The following is a 26553-nucleotide window of genomic DNA, read 5'->3' as shown; positions in this document are numbered from 1 at the left end:
TTTTAAACACTAAAACAGAAATTTCGCGCGAATCTCTTCTGTCTTTATCGTATATGTTCCATGCAATTTTTATGGCAACTTTACAGACAAATAGCGTCCTCTGCACCGTGGCACTATCTTCAACGAAAGACGAATAAAATTAGCCTAATACTTATATATTTTTAGTGCATCGAAAGTATTCCACCTTTAAACTATGAACGAAATACCGACCGTTTTCTAAATTTTAAAATATATTCATATTTGTCAACCTAATAGTCATTGTCACGTTGTGTGTCTTTCCCGATTTGTAACGTCTTTGCAATATGTCTATTTTACTAAAAAAAGTAACACATCGGTAATTTAAAGCTTTAAAAAGCAAAAAAAAAACATTGTAAGTTTTTTGTATGACATTTTTCGTATTTTGATCTTAACTAGCACTCCCCACAACTATATATTGACCAATACTATTTTTGTCTGTTCTTAATGCTTTTTGTCCTCCTCTAAATCTAAATTAATGTTTGCATTTTAACACATATATGGTAGCTATTTGTTCGCGCTTCGAGCGACCTCTTGTGGTATTCTTTAAATTCGACTTAAATTGCACATTTTCGCAAATCCAAACGTAATAACAAATTCGTTAGCTTATTCGTTTCATAACGTCAGAATACATGACGTCATATTGCGTGTATTTCAGGTCCTATTCCCCCCCCCCCCCCCCCCCCCCGGCCCGTCACAACATTTTTTTTTTTAGGTTTCTCATGCGGCCCGCGGCTGAAAATAATTGCCCACCCCTGCTCTAGTCTATTCCACGAGCAACTGTGGTATTAGCAGGTCTGTTGACTCCACGAGCAACTGTGGTATTAGCAGGTCTGTTGACAACTTCGGCAAACATGGTGTACCGGTATACGAGAAAAAAAGAAATATGCCAGAACAATTTTAAACATCGATTTCGGTTTTCACACGACAAATAAAAACGTCTTGTTCGCAAATACAGATAGTCGCTCGCTACTATTTCAAATACTCGTTTCCCGCCTTAATAATCAAATAATTAACGTCATCTGCTAAACAGTGCGATAGTTACAAAGTTGGAAAGTAGTTAATCCTTGAAAGTTGAAAGGTAACCTGTATTTCACATAGTTAGTGCAACATTTTATAAAATAAAAAGTGGCCATTTAAGTACCAAACCACGTGCGTATTACAAAATATAACTGTTCAGTGGTTCGAAGCAGTATACGTCAAGTGTTTAGGATTAGTGAGTTTGAACGAATCAACAACTCATAAATTGGGCCATTTAACGTTCCAAACAACTTTTCTGCAAATTGTGTTTACTTTTATTACTTATTTATCTATTTAGTCAATTAAAAAAGTAAAAACTAAAAACATCAAACGCAATGTTAAATCGCAACTTTGCCTTACATTCTTGCCGTAATGTTAACAGTAAAGTTTTTGAATTTTCTTCTAATGGAAACTTTTGTTGTTAGTTAATTGATTATGCTTGTTCGCAGAGGTAACAAAAAAATTTGTGTATAAAAATCCTACATAAAAAACAACATATTGACCCTATTTTACACATATAGGGAATGTTTGGCTCATTTACCTTAATCAAGTGTTGTAAACAAGGTATTTTGAAATCACATACGTACAAGTCACAATTTTTCTTTAATTTTGCGGTGAAACAATCAAAGCAACGCACAATATTTAGGTTAGGGTGTCTGGTTTGGGTGAGGGTTGGTCAACTATAATTATTTAAAAATACTACTCACCCAAATAATGTGCACTGTGGTAGGATTCTAGACCGGCGCCTTTTATTTTTATGACAAGGACTTGGAATTGACTTGCTCTAATTATTTCTTAACTCGGACAGCTGATGGCTTGAACAGGAGTTCGACTTGTAATTTATTCAAAAACACTTGACTTGGAATACATAACAGTAAATTTAGCAAATCACAATGGAAAAATTCAAAATGCTGATAACTTTCATAGAACAAAACTACTTCTGCCATTGTGTTAAACCAGTGATATTCAACCAGGATTTCATGGAACATTGGTCAAATTAATAATTTTCTTGAAACACCAGCAGTTAAAAGTCACTGTACTAGATTGTAAACCTATAAACTTGAGAAAGTGGTTGAATTGTGGTACAAGTCTTAACTCAGATGTGCAATTTGTTCTGCACGACTATGTATGGAAAATGTACCTGAGACTTGTTTAATCAGACCACAAACCCACACCCCCGTAATCTAATTCAATCATACCATATGTTTTATTAGCGGGTGCACTTTTGATGCACCCGAAATTTTCTGTGTATGCACTTCCCCAGATCTTGTCAAAGTATTACCTTTTCCGGGCAGGACTATGCATAGTACAAGTTTGATTATAAACTTGATCAAACTTGTTTTCAACCTATAACTTTCCTAATTTATAAGACATTGTACACCAATATAAAGCCCATCCAATGTTTATACATCCACTGTGGGTTACATGCACTTTCAGTGCAAGTTTAGTCAACAACTAAATCTGCACTCCGTATAATAGGAAACGCTCAATAATAATCAATATGTTAAACAAGCAACGTAGACATGTATATATAAAAAACTATTATTTTTTAAGTTTGAGATTGTTTCTATTGTGTTGCTATTAAATTAATTAAATGTTTTTATCACAAATCAAAAAAAAAAAAAAAATTGTGTGTTTACGCATTAAAGGGCATTGGTGAATCTTATTTTTTGCAAAAATTATAAACTTAAAAAAAATTTATAAAGTTTTTTAGTTACTGGTTGCTACATGCTTACTGTAGTTAAAAATATGTAAATTCCACACTTAAACGTTTTCATGCCCGGTCTTACATGATTATAACTAACTACAGTGCACTATGCTAACTATTATTTAGAATAATGTAATGTTGGAGGGTTAAATTTTGCATTTGTCGTCAATACAAGTGCAATTCACTAGATACTAGTGGTAAAAATAACCACAAAGACTGAAGCCGTAGTTTGCCAAACCCCAGGTATAAAATATAAAAAAATGATAACTTTCTTGTTGAAATAAATATAAAGCCGCACATAATATCCAACTATTAAACATTGGGGTAAGAACATTTGAACAAAGCAATCCTATAAAATACAATGTTTTAATATTCCTTTGAGGTTTATCAAAATTGTAGTAAATATTAAAATTAAGTATTGTAGACCTGCAAAAAATGTCTATTTTACAGGTTTCTTGCTTCAGTTATTACTATAAAATGTCAGAACTATTAAATATTAGTATTGGTTGATAATATTTTTTTATTCTATTTTAAATGGTATTTTTATTTTAGATTTGTTGTTATCGAAATTGCGTACAATTTTTCTATGAAGTAAGCTTAAAACGAAAACATAAAATGGATGACAAAAGGGCAAAGCTTGGAGGGGGAAGAGGTGCTGCCCTCTTAAAACTTTTTGCGACAGCAACCGCATCAAGCTCTTCGTCAGTGCCATCGATTGCTTCCGATGATCAAAAATCTTCTTCCACTGATCCCTCTGAGTTTGAAAAGCCAACTGGAGTAGGGCGGGGACATTCGTTAACACGTCTTCTTCCCATCTCCGGGAGGGGTTTTACTATGGGCAGGGGATCGGCGTTGTCGACTTTGCTGGGTACAGCCCAAGTAGGAAGGGGTTTATCCCCTATTAGTAAGCTTGCTCCAAACGATTCACCAGAACACTTATCACCGCCACGAGACGTAAATCAAAATGTTGCAACCAGGTCTGGTCGCCAGTCACCGAAATCGCCCCCATTTAAGGTTGATAAATTATCTATGGGAGAAAAGTGTCAGCAGGTTCTCAAGTCGGAGGGTGATTTACCAGCCAAATTAGGAGCACTTGAAATAGCAGACGACCAAGTGGTTGAATATCATGGGACAAGCGGAAGTCAGGTTCCTCTGTTTGTGAACTGCGTCAAAGTGAAATGCAGAAATGACGCCGTGTTTCAATATCATGTCACGTTTAGCCCGGTAGTGGACAGCAGAAGATTGCGCTTCTCCCTGCTTAACCAACACAGGGAGGAAATTGGCAAGACAAAGGCTTTTGATGGTAGCATCCTTTATTTGCCAAAGCAACTTGGCCAGGAAACCATATTCAAGTCTGAAAGGCCCACCGACCAGACAGTGATCACCATTAAAATAAGTTTAACCCAGAAGTTAGACCCGGCTTCATACAAGCTGATTCCCTTTTACAACACTGTCCTGCGTCGCTCGATGGATTTGCTGAAGATGTGCCCAGTTGGTCGCAACTACTATGACCCGAATAACCCCAAAAATGTGGAGCGATACAAGCTCACACTGTGGCCGGGATATGTGACTGCAATAAAAAGCTTTGAAGGCGGCCTGTTGCTGAACATTGATGTCTCTCATAAAGTTCTGCGAAACGAAACTGCCAGACACATAATGGAATCCATCTACAAGCAAGGCAGTGGCATGTTTAAGGAAAATTGTGTTAAGGAACTTGTTGGTTCGGTTGTCCTCACAAGATACAACAACAAGAACTACAGAGTGGATGACATAGCATGGGACATCACGCCCACCAGCACCTTTACAAACTCAAAAGGAGAAACGCTTTCCTACCAGGAGTACTATAAGTGCCAATACAGGATCGACATAAAGGATCTTCTGCAGCCAATGCTTATCCATCGTCCAAAGAAGATCACCCAGCGCGAGCAGCGCGAAAAAGAGGGCGAAGATAGAATCATTTGTCTAGTACCAGAACTCTGTCACCTAACCGGTTTGTCGGACAAGCTACGAACCGACTTCAGGGCCATGAAAGAAATAAAGGAGCACACTTGTCTTGCGCCGATGGAGCGCATTAACTGCATCAAGGACTTTTTAAAAAGAGTTAACAACAATGAAGAAGCCAGAAACGAGCTCCTCCGGTGGGGACTCGAAATGGAGGTGCACCCTTCAAAGACTTTGGCGCGGCAATTTCCGCCGGAAAACATAATGGTGGGAAACCAGCAGGTGTTCCGATGCCAGGCGAACGCTGACTTCACGAGAGACGTAACACGTTCCAAAGTTATCGCGCCGGTGTCAATTAACAACTGGCTTCTTCTCTTCACCAGGCGTGACGCCAACAAGGCCGAGCAGTTCTTCCGCAAAATGACCGAGGTCTGTCGCCCACTTGGCATGGATATCGGCCAGCCCAACTTCATTGAGCTTCGAAACGACAGCAGCTCGGCGTACAAGGATGCCATCTCGTCGGCGATGAACCCTGGCGTCCAGCTGGTTGTTTGCATCTTTCCAACGTCGCGCGACGACCGCTACAGCGCCGTGAAGAAACTCTGCTGCGTCTACATGCCGGTGCCGTCCCAGGTGATTTTATTGATGTCCGATATATACATTGTTCCACCTGAGTTCACCGTTGTGATGGCGATGGTCTCGGTCGTTCTTTAAGTGCGTTGAGCCTACAAAATTATTTTGGTAAAATTGTGTATCAGTTCTATTTTTTTTACTAACGTGACATGTTATGCAGTACAATAATGTACTGCAAAGAATACAACGTTCCTATTGACATAACCAATACTTGACAATTACGCTGTGTTTTACCTCGCTAAATATTGGCCTAAAGTTAACCCTGTCCCTAATTAACCCTGTAAAGCATTTTGTCCAAGACATGTACGTTTTATGAAGGAATGTTACTTTTTCAACTTAAAGCAATTAAGTAAATTGCGAACTTTGCACCTGGCATTACTCGTCATTCGCTTGCCAAATAACGCTTGATTGACACTTAGTTATTAGGCAAAGGTTATCGCGAGACGCGAGAAAGTAATTACTGTAAATGTGTCGCCGCAGGGACAGGCCTTTATTTAAACTTGCCATATGTACAATTAAGCGCAACCGTCGACGGTAAAATATTAAGTTATATCGGTTCCAATTACCTTTAATAAAATAAAGTTATTTTGTTTCTGTCTGAAAGAAAATAAGTTTCCTACTAAAAAAATAACTAAAAAAGTATTACGCAAAAATTGTTTTTTATGTCTGGCAATTTGCGTTGAATGGCTCGTACGCAGTTATGGGGCGATCTGTCGCGTCGCTTCAGGTTAATCTACCGCCTCGGATATTGACGATAACGTCTGCATCAGACTGAAATAGTAAAGACCGCTACACAGCCTATTTGGTCAATTTGCGCACTGATTTTTGGCACTTACGCAAAATATTGGCACCTGCGCACGTGGCAAAAAAATCAGAGAAAATCCTGCACTCAAGTACAAATACTATCACGTTAAATCGGCTCCGATCCGTTATTATTGGACATCCCTAACAGGTGATCATCTCGCGTACGCTGCCCGACGACCCCAAGGCCGGCAAGTTTCGCTCGGTGACGATGAAAATCGCGCTACAGATCAACTGCAAGATGGGCGGCGAGCTGTGGGCCGTCGATATTCCGCTCAAGGACCTCATGATCTGCGGCGTGGACGTCTACCACGAGCCGGGAGGACGCGGCAACTCGGTGGCGGCCTTCGTGGCCAGCACCAACCGCCTGCTTACAAGGTGCGTCGGTTGGGTATTTGCGACGTGAATTAGCGCCACAAGGTGTTATTATTATCCTAATTGGCAATTTGTGATTCACAGTAAGACCGCAAACCGGTTATCCGCCTAAGACCCTAAGTTAAGGTAATACGGTAGGTGACGTGCTTGGGTTCCGTGTTGTAAGTTACTTGTAACCTTAGGCAAAACACAGGCTCAGCCACCTTAAACAGGTGTATTCATAACCGATTAGGAACAGACAAAAATATTTTACTTTACTATTTATACTATTTGTTTTTACTTCGCGTCAATGTGGCTGCATTTCCAAATGTTTATGGTTGTAGTCTTCTTCATTAGGTCAATTTTAACTATATTTTTTTATGTTGTTTTAGATTAGAAATATATGTAAACTTATGTGGCGTTAAGTTTGGTTGCCCGTTGTTATTATAATAATTCATATCACGTTTTTTATGTTGTTGCGTAGAACAGGCAGATAACTAGATAATCGGAACTTTTACGAGGCTATTAAAATCGTAATACTTCTACCTCAAAATGCTTTTACTGCCAGGTATGGTATAAAGAAGCTCTTTCCGGTACTTATTTCTCAAATACATATATATACGCATAACAAATAACGTAAAATTAAGCGTACAACGTTACAAGGTGGTACTCCCGCGCGGTCATCCAGCAGCCTCACCAGGAGCTCATGGGCAGCCTCAAGATCTGTCTGACCGAAGCCATTAAAAAGTACTACGAGGTCAACCACGCGCTGCCAGCCCGCATCGTGCTGTTTCGAGACGGCGTCGGCGACGGACAGCTGAGCACCGTAGCCGACCACGAGGTCGTCCAGCTGCGTTCGTGCTTCTCCATGTTCGATAAGATGCGCGGCGGCGAGCCCTACGCTCCCAAGTTGTCAGTTGTCATCGTGTCGAAACGCATCAACGTCAAGCTCTTTTCTCAGCAGCAGCAGGGTCTTGGGAACCCGCCCCCTGGAACCGTGCTGGACCACCTGGCCACCAGGCGCAATTGGCCCGATTTTTTCCTGGTTTCGCAGCACGTGCGCCACGGCACCGTCTCGCCCACTCACTACGTGGTGGTTAGCGGTCATTCGCATCTCAAGGCCGACCATATGCAGCGGCTTGCCTACAAGCTCACTCACATGTACTACAACTGGCCGGGAACTGTACGCGTGCCGGCGCCCTGCCAGTACGCGCACAAGCTCGCCTACCTAGTCGGCCAGAACATACGCCAGGAGCCCTCGGCTCAGCTCAGCGACCGACTGTTTTACCTGTGAAGCTGTCGGTTTTTAAACGGTGTTTTTTCAGACACGAACACTGCCTTCGCTTGAAGCTTAATGCAACCTTTCGTTTTCGTTTCGCGCTTTACGTTGTCGCAAAGCTTTATGACAGCGGTAGGTATTAGCTTAAACCAACGGCAAAGGCTTTAGATTTTATAGAATATTGCCTTTATCTCAAAAAGGGGAAAGTAAAGGAACGTTTGTTGTAACTCTACCGAGTTTTTTGCACGCACAAGAAAGCTCATCCTTTGTAATGAACTTGATTCAATTGAGGGGCTGCTCGAAGTAGACTTCTCCGGGGTGAAAGTCGAGCTGGAAACAATTCTATTTTCACGTAGTTTTTGCTTATTTCAAAACTGCATCGCCTTCTTTTTTCTGTACATAGTTGTGGTCGTTGGGGGGACACTGCTGCCAACTGAACAAGTCGTCTGTTTATCCGATTGTAACCAACTGAGAGCGTCGTCCATCAGGTTCTTATATTTTTACATCGCGTTTTAAGTTCATTCGTGCACATTACTTTTCTCGCATTTCCTTCTTTCATTTCTTTCCAGTTCCTCATGATTTAAAATAAATTTCGTTTTTTTTTAACTTAGAAATTTACTAGAACTTATGACAGCAGTGTTTGATAAACGGTGCGAAATGCTGCCCTATGAAAGGTTGTCAGATGTGCCGCAAGAAAATGAAAATCCTTAATAAAAAAATTGACATTATTTTATAATCAGGGACTAAAATTGTGTGTTCTTTACAAAGCAAAAATTAAACTCCCTTGGAAGGTAATTATGTCGTCTGCGAATTCGGCAAGCCCATGCGTCGCAGATTACCAAATTAAGTCCACCACTTGTTGCATATTGAAAAGTATTATTCTCGAATAGTAAATCAAAAAATGCAAAAGTTGAATAAAGAGGCAATAGATTAGAAATATGGCAGATTTATCTGAATGACAGACGCTTTGATTGTTTTACTACACATTGGCATTAAGTTATTCATCATAATATCTTTTTATGGCGTTGAATTGTCTACAGCGCTGTGTTCTCGTAGGCGGTAATTGATATGCTTAGATCTTGGAACAGTGCATAATGTGCATTACCACGTGAACCATTTAAAATTTGATATCGGAAGAACAAATTTGCGTCACTCTGTATTAATATATATTGTGAAATCTGAAATAACGTTGTACTTCACCACACTAACACGTTACTCACTGATAATGTTGTAGTTTACCACATTAACATGGTAGGCTACTCACTAATAACGTTGTAGTTTACAGTTCACCCAATAAAGCTACTCTGTAATAATGTAGTAGTTTAAAACTCGAAACGTTTAATTCAAGCTTTTGGTTAACAATTTGGAACAGTCACAGTTATAAAATGCTTAGCATTAAGATAAGTAGTTAGGGCTAGTCTTACGTAAACAGGTCATTTCGAAGTGTCTTAAGTTCCACCCCAAGTCATCAGTTGCTCAAGGCAAGTCCTTAATTGTCACTAAACAAAATGTTAAAGTATTACAATTAATAAACTCGTCAGATTATGATCAATACCGCAAATTACAAAATGTCAAAATACAACAAATAGAAAGTAAATTGTTCAAATGTACAAAATTTAAGATAAATTACCCGATATTTTAAAAAAAAAGATTTATTAATACAAACATCTTGTTTTCAATCCAAGACATGTAATTTGTCCAAAATTTAGCCGTTTACCGGTGCCCCAAAGACTTCTGGTAATTTAAAAACATTTCTTTGATGCACTTTAGTCAAATGATTGACACAAGTAGTAACAATAAATTGCTCAAAATATACCAACCCTCAACGAGCTTATCACCCCGACAACTTGCCCATAGTTTGTATAGTGTTGAGGTGAATAGTATTTCCTCTATAGGCAAAATAGGTAGTCATTTAACATATGCCAAATTTGTGAAATGTTGTTGCGTCAATTTCGGGTCGCGACCTTGGTTGGACAAAAACTTAGTGTAGGCAGCAATCAACCTTTTGGGGTATCAACGCCAAACGGGTTAATGTAGCAAATTTGTTACTAGCAATATATTTTTCACTATTATAATTAGTATTAGTGTGGGGCACGAGATTAGTTTAGTTGAAGCTTCTGACTCTCGCTTTAAGGTTGCGTGCGTATGACTCGTTAGCCAACCACAATACTTCTGGAGATTATTAATTGTATTATCTGATAAGCGAACACCCAGTTGAAACTACAGTAGGCGGACAATCAACACTGTTAACAACACAGCACAGCGCTGTCAACCGCACAACACGTTGACTGAGAAGAAGCCTTGTTACAAGCGGATAGCGGCCTTAAGTAGCCACAGACAGACAATCGAATGCTGACCGCCGAGATAATCGCGGTACAGGACATGCAGCATTTACACTTTGGTGCGAGTAGAAAATAAATCTGGGGCATAAGCCGCTACAGCGTAAATTGCACAATAAACACAAAATCTCTTAGTCGGTAAATAGTCGTGCGCTACATTAGTATATCTTGTCAAATGAGAAAGGGTTTCAAATCGATTTATCTTTTCGCTTCAGCGATCGAGGTTAACTGGACTTTTGTCCACCATTTACTATATTCTATTTACGTTCACCCAACCGTGTCAGTTGCCAAGACAAGTTTGGTACATTTTCCTGTGGTATCGGTTCTGACTTTGCATGGTGTTTACAGATGAAATTGATGCAAATAATTATAAAAATAGGTTGTTAAAATGCCACATATGCCTATTAAAACACATGACCTTATTTTCGCTGACACCAAACCATTCAAAACTTTGCACTCGTGTCTTAGCCTCGGTCACGGTTGGCTAAACAAAATACTCAAGGTGCTAATTTTTGAAGTGCAAACATTTTCAAGTGTGCCGGACGATTTCTGTAGTGGTAAGAATATGTGCTGCTTACAAAAGCAGACCTAACAACAGCGGGTGCTAAAACTGCGGATAAAATGTGTGACCGGTAATCTTATTAACCCGCTGTTTTCTGTTGTTGGAAGGGGTATAAATCAATCAATGAAAAGGCTTTTGGGTCAGTCAGTTAGTGTAGTAGTTCAATAGTTCATCGTATGTTTAGCGACTATTGTGTAAATGTTTAGCGATTTTTGTGTAATCTATGTAATGCATTATAAGTAGGAATCTGGTGCAGTATTGATTGCAATAAATTGAATTAAAGGCCTGGTCGACAAAATTAAACAATATTCATCAATATTTTTATTTGAAATACTGTTTGAATATTTGGCGCTGTCCTAGAATCCTACCACATTTTCGTCCAGAGGTTTATATTGCTAGCATTATTTGGGTTAAAAACGTTTGGTTTCAATTGGGTCAAGTGGGCCAAGCCGCCAAGACAAGTATTATTAAATTCATTAATTTAATAATAATAATTATTTTTATTCATTAATTTTAATAATAATACCACTAAACACAAACAATAACCTGTACCCTATTTCCTAACCCAAATGATATTGTGCATTGTGGAAGGAATCTAAAACAGCTCCCAAGTAGGTCCAATTTTTTGCTAATAACCTGACATCAAACAGGTTTATAATTCAAAAATTATTTTGTTTATGTTCGGTATGCGTTTTGTGGTATGCTCTGTCTTTAATTCGTTACGGTAATTGGTGGAATACAGGCTGTAGAGTTAGGGCCAAGCTCGGGACTCAACAAAATGTCACATTTGGCCGAACTCGGGAGTCGGACTCTGGTTTATTTTTTTACATAGAGTCTGACTCGGGTTATTTTTAACCGACTCCGCAGCCATGCTTTAAGCAATTTGTTTGCACACCTGAATTCCTCAATTGCAACCCAAGATATTGGTGCAAAGTGCCATGAAATGCAAGTCAGGTTTTGATTAAAATTGTAGGTCTAGTTGAGTCATTGTAATGAATATAATATTTTAAACCTACAGATATTAACTAAAGTTTCTTTGCATGGAGTAAGAACTGAAAAAATGGAAGGAGAAATACACACAGAAGAAATCATCTCTTCATTGCAAAAACTAGGCATTTCAACCAATTTCCCGAGTGGCCAGTCAAACAATGTTTATAGATATGTCTACTCACTGCTATCGAAGAAGAACAACTCTGAAGAAACCCAGGACTCCATAAACAAATCAAAGTCATTGAACAAATTTCCAAACACCATTGACTTCGGCTATCTTTTGAAGGGTGACAAATTTGTGTCTAATACAGAGCCGACTGTTGAGAGCAATGTCCTTAACCAGACGACGGGACCAAATATGGTGATTCACGTTTGCGATGAGGCAAAAAATTTAAAGCAAGACTTTTCTTGCCCGAGGGACCTTCTTATCCATGAAATGAAATACTTTGCTGATTACCTTTCCGTTGAGTCGCAGCGCTTGGAAGAGGTAGACATCTCTGTGCACTGCGACATTCACATTTTCGATTGGTTAATGAGGTATGTGAAGCGAGGCACCGCTGAAACGGAAGAAGGCAATGTGCCGAAACTTGACCCGAGTAATGTCATTTCCATTCTGATATCTTCCGATTTTCTAAAGATGGAAACGCTTGTAGAAGAGTGCATTTCGTTTTGCCACAAAAACATGTCAGCTGTCATAGCTGCCCCCTGCAATATGAACTGCGTAAACGACAAGCTCACAACCCTTCTTGCATCCCGTTTCACCCATAATGAGCTTGAGGAGGTAAAAGACAGAAAGGATAAGTTTAAGAGCAAGCTCTATTGCAAGAAGATCGAGAAGCTGTTTGAACCAAACTCATCCTCTCCGGATTCCCTGGGTCAGGCCTGTTACTTGTTTAAATGCATGGTTTGTCAACGTGTGATGACAATGAGCCAGAGCAAAAGCATTCCTTGCTCAAGTGAAAGAACAAGCATTGGCAGTAAGGGCCAACTTCAGCATGAGCACATCCCCGAAGCCTCCTGGGATGTTAACACATTTATTGTTCTCTTATATGAGGAGCTCCACAAATGGAACCTGGTCTACTGGCGACTCTGGGGAATAGTAAACAACCTGACATGCTCGCGCTGCGCGAACAATTTTCAGCTGTCCGAGTTTGGGCAGTGCAAGTATCACTCGGAGCGCGCGCAATACTGTACACCTACTGGGTCGCCCACCGATACCCCTTTGGGTTGCTACTCCTGTTGCGAGCAGGAAACACTACGCTTTGACCCTTCTGGATTGCTCAATGGCTGTAGTGCTAGAGATCACATCGTTACATCCACTGATTCATCACATCACCAGTGTTTGGATGATTTTCTGCAACACAAAGCCATAATCAAAACCAGTAAGCCAACTCCTGAAAGCTTGTCCACGCTCAGCATTTTTTCAGGTGAGGAACAGCAGTGCAACATTTCCTACAGCATTTCCCCTAATCTTCCGATAGCCAGGTCGCTTATTCCTTCGTCACGGTCAGTGGGTGTCATGAGGGCAAAGAAGATTAGCCTCCGCAACAAAGGTGGTAAACTTCAGTCTGGAAGCGCCAGTGAAGATGAAACGACAGAGAACGACGACTTCATTCCTGAGAAGAAGGGTTACTACAGCACTGTGGATGCCATGTTGCAGTATCCCTCTGGTTACGGAAACTCAGCATCCAGCACAAACGTCACTTCTGTTGGTGACACTGCAAAGAATAGAAAAGGCAAAGACAAAATCAAAGCCCCCACAGACAGCACTGTGTTTTCGCGGTGCAGCAGCAAGCAAAAATGGGATTCAAGCTTATCGATTCGCTGGAATCAGGACGCACAGCGTGAAGATGACACAAGACGTCTGCGACATTTGTCGCTGGCTGTTAACAAGAAGCGTCTCTCGGAAAAACAAGAAAGGACCAGGGGCAGCAAAGATGCCAAAGAAATTCAGGGAGGAATTTTTCGGAAGCTTGAAGTGGCCTTCATTAACTCCACCCGATGGCAGAACACTGGTTCAGTGCAAATGCCAGGAACTGGGCGTCAACATGCACCGAACAACCTCAAGGAAATCCGTGGCAGGCTTCGTTATATGGGAAGATGATAAAACATGTCAATTGTCTTTAGTGTATTTTTTACAACTTTTTGGAAACTTAGTAAAAATAGAGCATTATTGGCATAATAAAATTTCAGGAGAGTAAAACAATAGTAATATTCGCCAGAACATTAAAAAAAGTAGCCCTCCATGGGTGTACATTTGATTTTGGGCAAAATCTTTTAGCTGTATATAAGGGTTTTTTTTATTTTTTTTACCAATTTTAAATATATATATTCTATTTAAACTACTAGCATATAAACAGAAAAATTTTTTTTTTCCTTTTAGTTTACTGTTTTAATTAATTTGCATTTGCTGTCTATTTATTTGTTGTTGCTGACTCTTCATGTGGCTTAAATGATCTGTCATGCTTGACTTCCAAAGTCAATATGTGCCTAATGTAAAAGAGTCAAATTAAATCTAAAACATAAACTGAGCAGTATAAAATCTCACTGAACGTTGTTCCTATAAAAATGTGGTTAATTTAATATACTTGAACTGTATGCATATTAATTGGTTACTGCTGTTTTGTTACTGTTTGTTTGACTTTTTACATCCAGTTTTTCCGCACTGTGCTTAGTAGTTCAATTTAGTTTATACCTAATCTCACACTCTCACTGTAACTCTTTATTTTTCTAGAATTTGTCATAGTTTATAAGAAATATGCCTGCCGTCAGCAAGAGAAAAAGTCGAAACGTTTCCAACCTAATATGGCAAAACGTGTTTTCTGAAGCTCCAAAGTTTCTTGTAGACCCGAAATACACATGGGCTGTTGGATTACTTCTGTGGAGTTTTGAAATTGTTCTCAATCTTTTCGTCATCCGAAGAGTTCCTTGTAAGTTTCATTGTCAAGTATATTATATATATATATTAGGGTTGTTCAAAAAAACACTTTTTTGTCAAATTTCAGTGGGGACACCCTGGAATTGTTAGGTTGCGTCTAAAATCCCCACAAAACAAATCTGAGCATGTTTGGTTCACTATTGACCGTGCTACGTCAATTTGAAAATTCAGATTTGGGCTAAAATTTTGAAAAAAATTAATTGTCCTCCCCCTAAAAAAATGTTTTTCTTTTTTTTTTGCATTGCTTTGCAATTGAATAGCCATAAATAAACCTGTTTTGCAGTAAAAAAGTGAGTAGTCATGGTACAAATGTCACATCTCAACAACATTTGTTAGGCTGTTTTGTACGAAAAATGGCTTTTTAGCACATTTTTTGAACTTTAGATAAGTAATTGATATAATTGTGTGAAGACTAAATGCACTATTTTATTAATTTGATTTCATGTGTGCTGCATCTACTTTATTTTAAAATTTTAAGCCATTTTTCATACATAACAGCCTAACAAATATTGTTGAAATGTGAGATTTGTACCATGACTACTCACTTTTTTACTGCAAAACAGGTTTATTTATGGCTATTGAATTGCAAAGCAATGCAAAAAAAGAAGAAAAACATTTTTTTTAGGGGTAGGACAATTAATTTTTTTCAAAATTTTAGCCCAAATCTGAATTTTCAAATTGACGTAGCACGGTCAATACTGAACCAAACGTGCTCAGATTTGGTTTGTGGGGTTTTTAGACACAACCTAACAATTCCCCACTGAAATTTGACAAAAAAGTGTTTTTTTGAACAACCCTAAAATATATACATCTTTTTCATAATTTTTTCAACTATAAAGTAAAATTAATGTGTTGCTATTTATCTTTGTAGAGTAGTGCTTGTCATCTTTGTGTGTTTATCTCCCTGTTAGTAGTTTGCAACCTAAGAACACACTGACAGGCGAATGTTGCTAGCCTTCTGATGACAAGGCTAGTTTGGCTAAAATTCTTGAAAAATGTTTCCCGACCCAAAATTTAAACGCTATGGTTGAAACAGATTATCCAAACAATAGTCTTGAGTTAAATAATTGAATAATTAACAAGGCAATTAACCACAAAAATGGTCATCTAGTTTCCCAAGCTATGGGTTACAATCCAAAATTTGTCGTGTTTGATTTGGTTGGGTCACTGACTGATAGTAGTTTACATGGTTATATTTAAGGGGATTGGTTCAAATTTAAGACAATTAAGGAAGCTGTACAAAAAATGTCTTACAATAATTAACAAAATTCTATGCTAATGTATTATGCTTGGTCTTCTTACAAAAAGTTCAGCTAAGAGAATTGGGTTGTTCAAGATTCGCTGTTATGTTATGCCTAATATTTTGGTTGCTGCATAAAAGGTTGAGATACACTGATCTAATAGTTGCGCCAAAGTCAAGTGGGTGTCGAGTGCAAAATTTCAACTTTGAATCTATTAATGTTTTGTTTTTCAGATACAGAAATTGATTGGGTAGCTTACATGCAAGAGGTTGAAGGTGTAATCAATGGAACTTATGATTACATGCAGCTGAGGGGAAACACAGGGCCTTTGGTGTATCCAGCTGGTAAGGATATTGTCAGTTTGTATGTGTATGTGTACATATTTGTTTAGCAATATTAAATGCAGCATTTTTAGATATGGAATAGGCATGTTGTATGTTTTGAATCGACAGAAACGTTACACATATTTATAGAAACACTATTTTTTTCTTATTTTGTTTCAGATGGTAAAGCTATCCAAAAAAAGCATATATATATAATATATATAAATTATAATGCAATTTTTTTGTATATATATATTTTTGTTTACAGGTTTTGTATACATTTACACTCTGCTGTATTATGCAACCAGCCATGGTGCCAATATCCGGCTGGCGCAATATATTTTTCTGGTCATCTACCTCATCAATTTGTATCTGATTGTCAGAATTTATCAAACTTGCATGAAGGTCAGTGACACACGCTTGTATGCAATACTTTTTTATTATTGTGTTGCAAAATACAGAACATCTAGGTCTATCTAAAGTAAATAACATATGTTTATTACATTACAAAATGCCGAGATACTTTTTGACAAACTAGAATTCTTTTTCTTTCAAAACATGTTACCACTTCTTGTGATACTAACAGTTTTTATGTTTTCTTTTTTGAACAGTGCCCGCCTTATGTTTTTGTGTTCATGTGTCTGACATCGTATCGTGTCCATTCTTTGTTTGTCTTGCGACTCTTTAATGACCCCGTTGCAATGCTTATTTTCTACTTGTCTGTCAACTTCTTTATGCTCAAAAAATGGTGAGTAAAAACAAGTTTTTTTTATATATTGATGAACTGTAAATATAGCCCGTTTAGGATAAGCCAGGGGTGTCCAACATGTGGCATGCATGCCTAATGTGGCACGCGTCCTGGCACGCGTCCCAAAAAATGTGGCACGCGTCCCAAAAAATGGAATGCAAGCCCTAGTCAAAACACTTAATTTATTATTTAAAGCCAATTGTCAAAAAATGCTAAATTTGTTATACAGCCAATTGCCATTGTTAATTCACAATATTAAACAATTGCTACAATTACACAACTAACAATTACTTCTGATATTAAAACACTATACTGTAGTGGAGGTTAGCATTCACATAATTAGCCTATAAGCTTTTTCGGATTTTGTATAAAATGGCATGAATTTTGTCACACTTTTTTGTCTTTTTTGTCCATTTTGCAAACTGAAATACAAAACAAAGTCCAACAGTAAAACATGCAATTTATGAAATTAAACTTTAAAACTTATTTTGATTGGAATGTATGTGAAACCCCATGTTAAATTTACACCGCAACTCAAATTTAGGCTTGAATAAACAGGCTTCATACAGAAGTAAAATTTGCACCTGCCTGTCATCCTGACAGAGTTACACTCACATTGCTGTGCGATAGAAAAAACTTTTTTGCACCGGTAAAGCATATTCTTAAAATACACAAAAAATATGCAAACTGTACGAAGTGCTAAATTATAGATAATGTATAAAAAGGTTCAAAGGTAAAAATAATGTATCCTTGTGTAGATTCCAAGTTAAATGTAGCGTAGAGAAGTAGGTTGCTTTTTTGTCTGATTGGGAATGATTCTATTTGTGAAACAACATATTCTGATATTTTTTTGACTTTGCTTACGGTTTATTTGACCCTATTGCTGTTTTTTTAAATGTATGGCCAGAAAGTTTCTTATATCGTCAAACAGAACGTCTTTATGTTCTTTACATGAATTTGAATGAATAAACTGTTTCTCTTTGAATGTCACTAAATAGAGCCAGTACTGTAACAAGTAACAAGCATTAAAAACATATAAATATTTTGAATACTTTTCTGTTTTTGTGCTTTACTACTCTTGCTTTTTATGTATATTTTGCCAAAATAATTTATACAACTTTTTTTCTAAGGTATCTTGGCTCCCTTTTCTTCAGTTTTGCTGTTTCTGTGAAAATGAATGTTATGTTATTTGCTCCTGGGCTGCTCATGGTCTACTTGGCTGAAGTCGGATTGTTGCAGACTTTTCTCAACATCCTCATTTGTGCTGCAGTTCAGGTTGGATTTCAATTAAATAATAAAAAAAATAGAGAAAACGTTAAATCCCTTACTGAAACTTAACATATAAAGTGCATAATAATTCAAATTACCCCTTTGTCTGTATATTTCTACCATTATATATTTATAGAAGTGACAGGATTTATTTCAATGTCATTACACCAATTTTGTTTTAAAGTTAGGAAACTTAGTTACAATTGATTGTCAATTTACTGACTATTTTAAGGGAAATTTACATGGTAGATATGGATTGGAAACTTTGTTTTAAATATGTCAACTAATTTGATATGCCATGAGCACTGATACCACCCTGGGTTATTGGACAAGTATCAATACAATTTGTTAGGGTATTGGTACTGTCTGAACCTGTACTACAATGATGGCATAAACACATTCAAGTTCAAATTTTAAACTGTTTTCACCTTTAAGTTAACCGTTTATTGTATATTTCTAATACACCAGTCATAGTATTCCATGTATATTTCTTACAATAAACAGGCTGGGGTTTATTAGTGTACATGACACATTTGCTTGTGTTCTAAACATAATAGTATCTTTGATAGTAAAAAAGTTCTCACAGTAAAATGGCTTGCAAAATGGACCTTTCAACTAACAACATGATAGCTCACCCTTTTAAAAGCAAGGTTGTGAAATTTGACCCTATTCATATTTGTCATTGTGATGACATCTTGTATAGAGTTTGCGTAGCATTCTTTTAGAATTCAGTCAAAGATGGGCAAAACAATACACAAGGAATTTATCCAAGTAAATAGAGCCACTGTGGTTCAATATTGCAAGTATTTTATGGCATCTGCATCACTAAATTTAAGGCATAAATGTCACAGAAAATAAAATTGGGCTTAGGATAGTACACTACTGATCTAGTGTATGCCAAATCTGTTAGTAATGTTGTCTGATATATAAGCTGCCAATAGTGCGTAATAAAGAAAAAAAAGTTTTACATAGGGAAAATCAACATTTACTGTTTTTTTTGCCGGAAATGAATGCCTAAGATTGACTTCTTTAAATAACACAAATTGCATATTGTATGCATTACTATATATGTGATATAAATTTATTGCTAAATTATTAACAATTCTTATATGCCGCCCAGATACAATCGGCACACATACAGGCCACAATGCTTATTTATATACATACATAAATTATTGTTTATATTTTTCAGGTGCTACTGGCTGTCCCTTTCCTTATGGTAAACGCCGTCGGCTACATCCATCGCTCATTTGACCTGGGCAGGCAGTTCTTCCACATGTGGACGGTCAACTGGCGTTTCTTGAGCGAGGAAACTTTTCTGGACCGGAGGTTCCACTTGGCTCTGCTTGCCGCCCATCTAACGATGTTGTTTTTGTTTGCAGCTTTTAGATGGAGAAGGTAAATTTTTTTATTTAAGTACTGTAATACAGCACATAAGGACGTTGAATCGCTTACGTCACTCGTTCTGGTAATAGAGTAGTATTAGTGCTAAATGGATTTAATCATTTTTGCAATTGTTTGAAATCCTACTAATCGTTTTCTGACTTACAAGAAAATGTTGTCTGATAATTAGTAAAATACGTTGACTGGTACCTAAGCTTAATTAAGCCTATTTTAGCAAAAAAATTAAAAATACTTTAAATACATTGTGCGTTTCTATAGGTTTTGCTTATTTAACAATTGCACTGACGTTGCGACCACTTGTAAAGTGTGTTTTTTACAACTATCCTTGACTTATACGTTTTTTTTTCAACATCGTTAGTCTTAGTAAAATTGGTTGATATAGACTCTCCTTAAAGAAATACTAGGCACTAAACAACCAATTCCAGGACACAAAAGGCAACTTTGCTGTTATTTGGTATAAGATGCTTAATCAGTTGTTACCCCCGTTGTTTTAAGTGACTGCTAAAATTTTTGCAGAAGCTTAATGTAGATTCTTTTTCGTGTTCCTTACCTAGTTTGATTTTTTATAGCACTTTTAGGTTTTTACCCGTGTTCCTTTTGTGTAGAAACATTTCTGATTTATTTTCACTGGTCGACTTCAAACGAAGATGGGGCGCAGGAAAATCCAAGCTGTCCCCTGATCATATCCTTTTACTTGAACATTATTAAAGAGTTGTGCGCTTTCAGTTTACAACAACAAATTCATGAAAATAGATTTTTTCGTAGTTACTTTTTTGTCAAACTTTATATTTTGTTATTTAATTAAAATGTAGATCATGAAAATCTAAATTTGGGTACACTATGCTATGCACGGATCTATAATGTAGCTTATGTATCACTATAGTGATGCTTAAATTGTTTCTCAGTCACATTAACTGAAGATACAAGCTCGTATAGAAACGTCTTAAGCAAAGAATGTCGATCAACTCGACCCTTTGGGCTTTGCATTTATCAAAAGTCAAAATTAATATCAAAAATCAAAAATAAATGTATAACTGAGAGGAATAGATTAAGTAATTACAATAAAATAATGGGTGTTAGTCACGACTAACAAGTAGTTTGAAAGAGATAAAAATAGATTTACGCGTCAGAAAACCTTAATAGTTCTTTTTTGGGAGAGTCCTTCGCGCCCCCTTTCAAAGCCTTTCACGTCCCCCAGTTTAAAACCCCCTGGTTTGAATCCTTTCAATTTGCATTGTTGTGTATTGCACTATTTGGGTAATGTTACAGTAAATATGCGCTCCTGTGGTAAACTTTCCAGCATCACCAAATATTGAAAAACAGACTTTAGTTGTAACTAATAAATTTCCCATGGTATTGGTTGTTGTAATAAACAAACACTACGGTTAGTACAATGCATGGCAATTTTTTCTGCTGAAAGCTCATTGGGAGCGATCAGCTTTTATTTTCAGCGATTAAAAAAAATGCCCTTTCTACTGTCTCGTTTGCTCCTTAACCTTTGACCTGAACAGCTGGCGACTGTCCTTTTCACAAGCAACTTTGTGGGAATGTGCTTTAGTCGCTCGCTACACTACCAGTTCTACATCTGGTACTACCACTCCATCCCGCACCTGCTCTGGTCCACAAACTTCTCCACGCCATTCAGGTACTTACCGGCCGGGTTCAAATCTCGTCACCGCTAACGGTTCGACATTTTCCGAAAAAAATTTGTTCGGGATTTTTTTTTTCAAATTGTTCGGGATTTTTTTTCACAATGAATTACCGATGGTTGTTAAATAAAAAGAAATTACTCAGGAGCTATAATTCAAAATAAAACACTATAAAAACAAAAAACAGCATGACAGAAATTTGAACAAGTTGCCTTCTTCAGGTTGAATGACTTGACATTCACTATGAAGAAGGCGACTTAAATGGGAAACGTTGTTTAACAATTATAATAACGAGAACAGCTTTTTTCATTAATTTTATGCCTGATAGCAAAACTTTGTATCTCAAATTTTTTTTTCTGTATACCCATGAGTTTAGAAAAGATTGAGTAAAATTGTTAAATAAATCGCTACAAGGCGCAGTTATTGTTTTTTTTATATCAAATTACTATATGTTCACCTTTGAATCAATACCACTTTTACTACAAAATAACTTTACTCCTCCATTTCTTTAAAAACTCGCATGTTTTTCGTTCCGCTGCAGGCTGCTGATCTTTGGCCTTATCGAGCTTAGCTGGAACACGTTCCCTTCCACCAACGCCAGCTCGCTCTGTCTGCACGCCTGCCACGCTGCTCTCCTGGCCGGCCTCTGGCGCAACGGCGCTGTGCTTCTGCCGGACAACCACCACCCCTCGAAGGCCGGGGCCGTCGCGCCCCAAAAACGCGACTAGCTCATCCGGTTTACAACAGTGGTTGTCGAACTTTATTTTCTTGCCACGCCTTTCGAAAAAAAAAATGTTTTTCCAAAAAAAAACTAAAAACACTAGTTTTCAGTAAACTTTTACATCATAGTCAAATTATCTAATTGCTTGTTTCTGAAAATCGTATCTCTACGCATTTTATTGTCGCAATGGAGTTTAGATGCGTAACCGAATCACGCGTTTGTGTGACGATGCCTTTTGAACGACCGTACGCTTGCTTGTTCACATTTTGACGGTCGTTCGTTGGTAAAAATGCCGAGGTCACTGCCTCCGTGGCGCCATAAACACGATGTTTTAAAAATTGTGCTGGAATAAATATATGACCAAATTTTTTTTTTTAACTGTTTTGATCAAGTAAATGAAATATTAAAAAAAAACATATTTATTTATAATACCTAATTAGATATATAGACTCTAAAGTCTAAATGTTAAAATCACAGAAAGATCTTTTTTATATTTTTGACAAAAGTGAATATTTACACTTTAGAACCTGTCAATTTTTTGTTAATCATTTTTCACTTTCTCGTGTAGCAGGATACGATTTCGATAAATTACAGGCTCGTGTGCCTTTTTAAAACTATCTCAAAAACTGCCGCTCATTTTTATGTGAAACGCACTTGCTGCAACACAATTTTTTTGCAGTAAACCCCGAAGCGTTATGCAAATCTAGCAATCATTTTCAAAAATATACGCCCTTTTCTGTTATAGCATTTGTCAAATCGACTTCAGCTGGCAGCATTATAGAGATGTCTCGCTCAATATATTTGTATTGTTTATTTATTTTTGTGTGCTTTGTCGCAAACTTTTGTCGCAAAACAAGCCTTAATATCGGTCGTCCGATACTAGGGTGGTATCGGTGCCGATCAGATACCAAATTCGCCTTAGTATTTTATATAGCTTTTGCTTTCAATGCAACAATTTCTACCTTGAAAAGTTTTTTTTTCAAATGGTGGGCAACTGTTGGCAATTGAAGTTATTTCTTCTTAAGCTAATTTTTGCCCAATACCTGACATAAATTTCATTTATTTTGGTTGTTCGAGCATAGTAATAAGTCATTGGTATTAAATTTCGGGTATCTTTATCAGATTAAAATGGCAAGTATTGGACATCCCGTAGTAAGACTCATTGAAATCGACTTTCACAACTCGTTTTCTGTTTGAGTTTTTTATTTCTTGTCCATTTTAGTTGTATTTCCTCCGTTATTCCCTGACGTATTTGGGGGGAAATTATCAATGTGCTTTATGTTTTACTTTGGAGTATAATGGTTGGAGGTTTTCTATGTACGTTTTAAACAAATAGTTTTTGGAAACAAATACTACATACTTCTATGTGGTATTTCATACTCCAGTTATGTGTATTAACTTCCTTAAATGAAGAAAAATTCCCTCGTGGTATTCTGCAAATATAATTGTCTACACATAAATTACGAATTGGTGAAAAAAGAACGTTTTCGCTACTTTGTCGAGTTCAAATGTTCGTGATTTAAATGTTTTTACCTTAAGACTGCGTGTGTGAAATTCTTTTCGGTGCTATTGCCTTTTAACTGAACAATGATTCTTTAATTTGCTTGGCAATGAAATTTGTTGACATGAAAGGACATTGTCAAATCGTTTTACGACCAACGCAAATGTGCTAGCCGCATTTATCTATGCTTAGGACGTGCGTCACAAGATGACGTCATCGACAATAAATGATCGTGAACTGATAAAAACATTGTTTGTATTACCTGTGAACAGTATACAATAGTATTAGAAATTCGCGCGAAGCACGAAAAGTATTTGTGGTTGCATAGTAAAAGTTAACCTTAAAGTTCGGGGCGACCGTGCAGCCTGATCGGTCGCATGCACGTATATTTGAAAAGTTTTACGCTTTGAAAAAGTCGAAACCTGATTAGTTGGACCAAGTCTTAAGATCATCTCAAAATATCTTCTCCAGCTGGTTAGGCAACATTAATGCATTCTCATTGATAATAACCAAGTACTGTTATCCGTGCTGTAGCATATGATTTACAAAAATTTGTCCTTATACATAAAACATTTGCATAATGCTGAAACTTTGCTAACAGATGTGTTCATAAACATCTGTACGGAAGGAAAAGTCTTAGCGTATATTTACATCGATAAATTACAAAGCCATCACAAACCAATAAACAGTTTAGCAAATCATTATTATTGACAACACCAAACAGAACAGCTACTGGATTTGTTTTCCGAAATCTAAGCTGTGGCTTCTTCCCAAAACTTGGCAATATTCACAGAATAAAACACTCGAGAGATTGTTTAAATTCATTACAAAACACACCGGAATGTATCCGACATATCAAATGAGAATAGCGCATCATTAGTCACAATTGTACGAAGATAAAGTTTGATTTGAAAGAATCGAAGTTTAGTTTCAATTGCGGCTTTATGAATGTTTATATCTCAAGGAGTTGTGTTGGCTTTGGACGCTACTTAGATCCCGCGTTCACTTGCGCTGTTCTTTCGACGAGCATCAATGTACATTGGTTATTCTATCGCGTTTCATTTAATCGAAGTAAAAATTATTTTTAATTATTTCAAATGATTTTAATCGATTAATTGAAAAGGTCAGACCCGATACACGCACTGGTATAATGCCGGTCAAGTAGGTTAAAGGTCACCGCTGTAGTTGTTGTACAACATGCTGACTCACGATAAAGTAAGGTGGGCGCAAATAAAATGCCGAGTCACGCTTAGAGGATTATGTTTCGTAGTTTTCGGAAACTCATGTGAATTCTAAGTTTGTTTTCAGTTTAGCATGTGAATTAACTAATCATGAGTTATTTCATCATTCCCAAATATTTTTTATTGTTACAACTTCACAAATTGAAATAAATTTCGTCCATTCTGTGAAAGTTGATTCCGATCTCGATGTTTTACAAAATCGACAAGGCCTTGCCAAATTTTCAATATTTAATAAAAAAACTGTATTGCTTCCTATTGCTTAAAATTCTGGATAAAACCAGTTTAAGGCGATTCTAACTAGCTTTTGTGGAAAATTCCCTTGACAAATTTTTAAAATTGATTGAAAAACTTTTGTACTCAAATTGGTTTTAGGCGCCAAACCAGTTTGAGTGTTTAAACTATTTATTTGTTTCATATTATCTTTCTCGTCTAAACCTTATCTTTTTTGTTGAACTGTAACTAAAACTCAATTTAAGCCTTAATTTTAAGCTGAATTATTTATTTGTTTGTTTCTGAAAATCATATCTCTAAGCATTTTATTGCCGCTATTGAGTTTAGATGCGTAACCGAATCATGCGTTTGTGTGACGATGCCTTTTAAATGACCGTACGCTTGCTTGTTCACATTTTGACCGTCGTTCGTTGGGAAAAAGGCCAAAGTCACTGCCTTTGTGGCGCCATAAACACGGTGTTTTAAAAATTGTGCTGGAATAAATTTTTTACCATAGTTCTTCCTACCTTTTTGGTCAAAGTTTTTCCGACATTTAAGCCGTATTTGTATAATATCTTATTCGATATAACATCCTTGACCGCTAAATAGCAACACCTAATATCGAGTTTTCCCATTCTTTGTATTATTTATGTCTGTTTGAATAGAAATTATTATATGAGATCACCATAGTGTACTCGATAAAGGATTGTCGACCTTTTTATCATTTTTGGATAAAATGAATGTTTGCACTTCATAACCTGTCATTTTTTGATGATCATTATTCACTTTCTCGCGTAGCAGGATACGCTTTCGAAAAATTACAGGCTTCGTTAGCCTTTTAAAAACTATCTCAAAAACTGCCGCTCATTTTTATGTGAAACGCACTTGCTGCAACACAATTTTTTTGCAGTAAACCCCGAAGCGTTATGCAAATCTAACATTCATTTTCCAAAATATACGCCCTTTTCTGTTATAGCATTTGTCAAATCGACTTTAGCTGGCAGCATTATAAAGATGTCTCGCTCAATATATTTGTATTGTTTATTTATTTTTGTGTGCTTTGTCGCAAATCGAAGCGAATAACTGATGTCAAGCCGGATTATTGGTTGTCCGATACTAGGGTGGTATCGGTAAAATACCAAATTGACCTAAATATTTTATTTATCTTTTGATTTTAATGCAGCAATTTCTACTTTGAAAGGTATATTAAAAAAGTGATGGGTTAACAACTGATGGTATTTACAGTTCTTTAGGCTTAAGCTGATTTTGCCCAATAACCTCAAAGAAATGACATTTGACATGTTAAATTTGATTTATTTTGCTTGATCTAGCATAATAAGGTCATTGGTATTAAATATGGGGTGTTTCTATCGGAATAAAGTGGCAAGTATCGGACATTCCGTAGTAAGACTCATTGCAATCAACTTGTCACAATTCGTTGTCTATTTGAGTTTTTTATTTCTTGTCCGTTGTAGTTGTACGTCCTTCGTTCTTCCGTGACGTTTTTGGGGGAAATTATCAATGTGCTTTATGTTTTACTTTCAAGCATAATGGTCGGGGGTTTTAGTTAGACGTAGTAGGAATAGCAAAGCCCGTATAAGAGTATAGGTAAAATTTGTATGTACGTTTCAAATACATAGTTTTTGGAAACGAACATGACAATAAT

General features: G+C 37.0%; 3 protein-coding genes across 3 annotated transcripts; all 3 read left to right on the top strand.

The window, feature by feature from the left end:
• Window positions 1–3358: 3358 nt before the first annotated feature.
• LOC146157201 (piwi-like protein 2) lies at window positions 3359–7766 on the top strand. Its single transcript, XM_083388116.1, has 3 exons — window positions 3359–5317; window positions 6270–6496; window positions 7136–7766. Exons 1-3 carry the CDS (start codon window positions 3359–3361, stop codon window positions 7764–7766), a joined length of 2817 nt encoding a protein of 938 aa, XP_083244242.1.
• A 3912-nt stretch (window positions 7767–11678) lies between these two features.
• LOC146157200 (SANT and BTB domain regulator of class switch recombination-like) lies at window positions 11679–14274 on the top strand. Its single transcript, XM_083387510.1, has one exon. The coding sequence runs from the start codon at window positions 11713–11715 to the stop codon at window positions 13744–13746; it is 2034 nt and encodes a 677-aa protein (XP_083243636.1). The 5' UTR covers window positions 11679–11712; the 3' UTR covers window positions 13747–14274.
• A 106-nt stretch (window positions 14275–14380) lies between these two features.
• On the top strand, window positions 14381–23621 carry LOC146157199 (dol-P-Man:Man(5)GlcNAc(2)-PP-Dol alpha-1,3-mannosyltransferase-like). The gene is made up of 9 exons (XM_083387070.1): window positions 14381–14572; window positions 16055–16165; window positions 16413–16549; window positions 16756–16892; window positions 18023–18167; window positions 19354–19559; window positions 20171–20241; window positions 21069–21210; window positions 21756–23621. Exons 1-9 carry the CDS (start codon window positions 14401–14403, stop codon window positions 21940–21942), a joined length of 1308 nt encoding a protein of 435 aa, XP_083243196.1. The 5' UTR covers window positions 14381–14400; the 3' UTR covers window positions 21943–23621.
• Window positions 23622–26553: the final 2932 nt, after the last annotated feature.

Source organism: Ascidiella aspersa, chromosome 4 (genome assembly GCF_963924565.1).
Source record: "Ascidiella aspersa chromosome 4, kaAscAspe10.2, whole genome shotgun sequence".
In the NCBI taxonomy this organism is placed as follows: domain Eukaryota; kingdom Metazoa; phylum Chordata; class Ascidiacea; order Phlebobranchia; family Ascidiidae; genus Ascidiella; species Ascidiella aspersa.
This window is presented reverse-complemented; position numbering and strand designations above follow the sequence as displayed.

Bases quoted from the DNA above. Each gene is read 5' to 3' on its own strand.
- LOC146157201 (XM_083388116.1), top strand. From the start codon at position 3,359: ATGGATGACAAAAGGGCAAAGCTTGGAGGGGGAAGAGGTGCTGCCCTC. The intron at 5,318-6,269 runs GTGATTTTATTG...CATCCCTAACAG, and splicing joins ACATGCCGGTGCCGTCCCAG to GTGATCATCTCGCGTACGCT. The intron at 6,497-7,135 runs GTGCGTCGGTTG...CAACGTTACAAG, and splicing joins ACCAACCGCCTGCTTACAAG to GTGGTACTCCCGCGCGGTCA.
- LOC146157199 (XM_083387070.1), top strand. From the start codon at position 14,401: ATGCCTGCCGTCAGCAAGAGAAAAAGTCGAAACGTTTCCAACCTAATA. The intron at 16,550-16,755 runs GTCAGTGACACA...TTTTTTGAACAG, and splicing joins TTTATCAAACTTGCATGAAG to TGCCCGCCTTATGTTTTTGT. The intron at 16,893-18,022 runs GTGAGTAAAAAC...TTTTTTTCTAAG, and splicing joins TTCTTTATGCTCAAAAAATG to GTATCTTGGCTCCCTTTTCT.
- LOC146157200 (XM_083387510.1), top strand. From the start codon at position 11,713: ATGGAAGGAGAAATACACACAGAAGAAATCATCTCTTCATTGCAAAAA.